Source organism: Caenorhabditis briggsae (assembly GCF_000004555.2).
Source record: "Caenorhabditis briggsae AF16 supercontig from assembly CB4, cb25.NA_398, whole genome shotgun sequence".
Classification (NCBI taxonomy): Eukaryota; Metazoa; Nematoda; class Chromadorea; order Rhabditida; family Rhabditidae; genus Caenorhabditis; species Caenorhabditis briggsae.
In genome coordinates, this window is record NW_025543319.1 from 1 (window position 1) to 1,330 (window position 1,330).

The following is a 1,330-nucleotide window of genomic DNA, read 5'->3' on the forward strand; positions in this document are numbered from 1 at the left end:
CCAGAAATTCAGAAATTCAGAAATTCAGAAATTCAGAAATTCAGAAATGCAGAAATTCAGAAATTCAGAAATTCAGAAATTCAGAAATTCAGAAATTCAGAAATTCAGAAATTCAGAAATTCAGAAATTCAGAAGTTCAGAAATTCAGAAATTCAGAAATTCAGAAATTCAGAAATTCAGAAATTCAGAAATTCAGAAATTCAGAAAGGCGGAGAATTCAGAAATTCAGAAATTCAGAAATTCAGAAATTCAGAAATTCAGAGATTCAGAAATTCAGAAATTCAGAAATTCAGAAATTCAGAAATTCAGAAATTCAGAAATTCAGAAATTCTGAAATTCTGAGATTCTGAGATTCTGAGATTCTGAGATTCTGAGATTCTGAGATTCTGAAATTCTGAGATTCTGAGATTCTGAAATTCTGAGATTCTGAGATTCTGAGATTCTGAGATTCTGAGATTCTGAGATTCTGAGATTCTGAAATTCTGAGATTCTGAGATTCTGAGATTCTGAGATTCTGAGATTCTGAAATTCTGAGATTCTGAGATTCTGAGATTCTGAGATTCTGAGATTCTGAGATTCTGAGATTCTGAGATTCTGAGATTCTGAGATTCTGAGATTCTGAGATTCTGAGATTCTGAGATTCTGAGATTCTGAGATTCTGAGATTCTGAGATTCTGAGATTCTGAGATTCTGAGATTCTGAGATTCTGAGATTCTGAGATTCTGAGATTCTGAGATTCTGAGATTCTGAGATTCTGAGATTCTGAGATTCTGAGATTCTGAGATTCTGAGATTCTGAGATTCTGAGATTCTGAGATTCTGAGATTCTGAGATTCTGAGATTCTGAGATTCTGAGATTCTGAGATTCTGAGATTCTGAGATTCTGAGATTCTGAGATTCTGAGATTCTGAGATTCTGAGATTCTGAGATTCTGAGATTCTGAGATTCTGAAATTCTGAAATAATTCGGAAATTCTATGATGGGGCTCCGCCCACATCGTTGAGAAAATTCAAAAAATTTCAGAAAATTTAAAAATCCAAAATTTCAGAAAATTTCAAAAATCCAAAATTTCAGAAATTATACAAAAATTCATACATCCCATTTTGGCCAATTTTCCCATTTTCAATTTTTCCACTGCTATTTTTTTCAAAAGTTTAACTCCAATTTTTTCAGATCACCAGCTCAATGGCAACGTGCCAACGGTCTTTGGGGAAGATAATTTGGTTTTTTTTTTTTGGAAATTTTTTTTTCCAAAAATGTTGAATTGCAACCCTAAAATCCTTGTTTCCTCATTTATTCATTGCTTAAATTTTTTTTGAATTTTCAAAAAA

The 1,330-nt window shown here is 32.0% G+C and overlaps 1 protein-coding gene across 1 annotated transcript; it reads right to left on the bottom strand.

Annotated features, from left to right (window-relative positions):
- Positions 1–321: 321 nt before the first annotated feature.
- Positions 322–996, bottom strand: CBG25077 (the record flags this gene model as incomplete). Its single annotated transcript, XM_002648647.1, has 1 exon — positions 322–996. The coding sequence occupies one exon, from the start codon at positions 994–996 to the stop codon at positions 322–324; it is 675 nt and encodes a 224-aa protein (XP_002648693.1).
- Between the last annotated feature and the right edge of the window lie 334 nt (positions 997–1,330).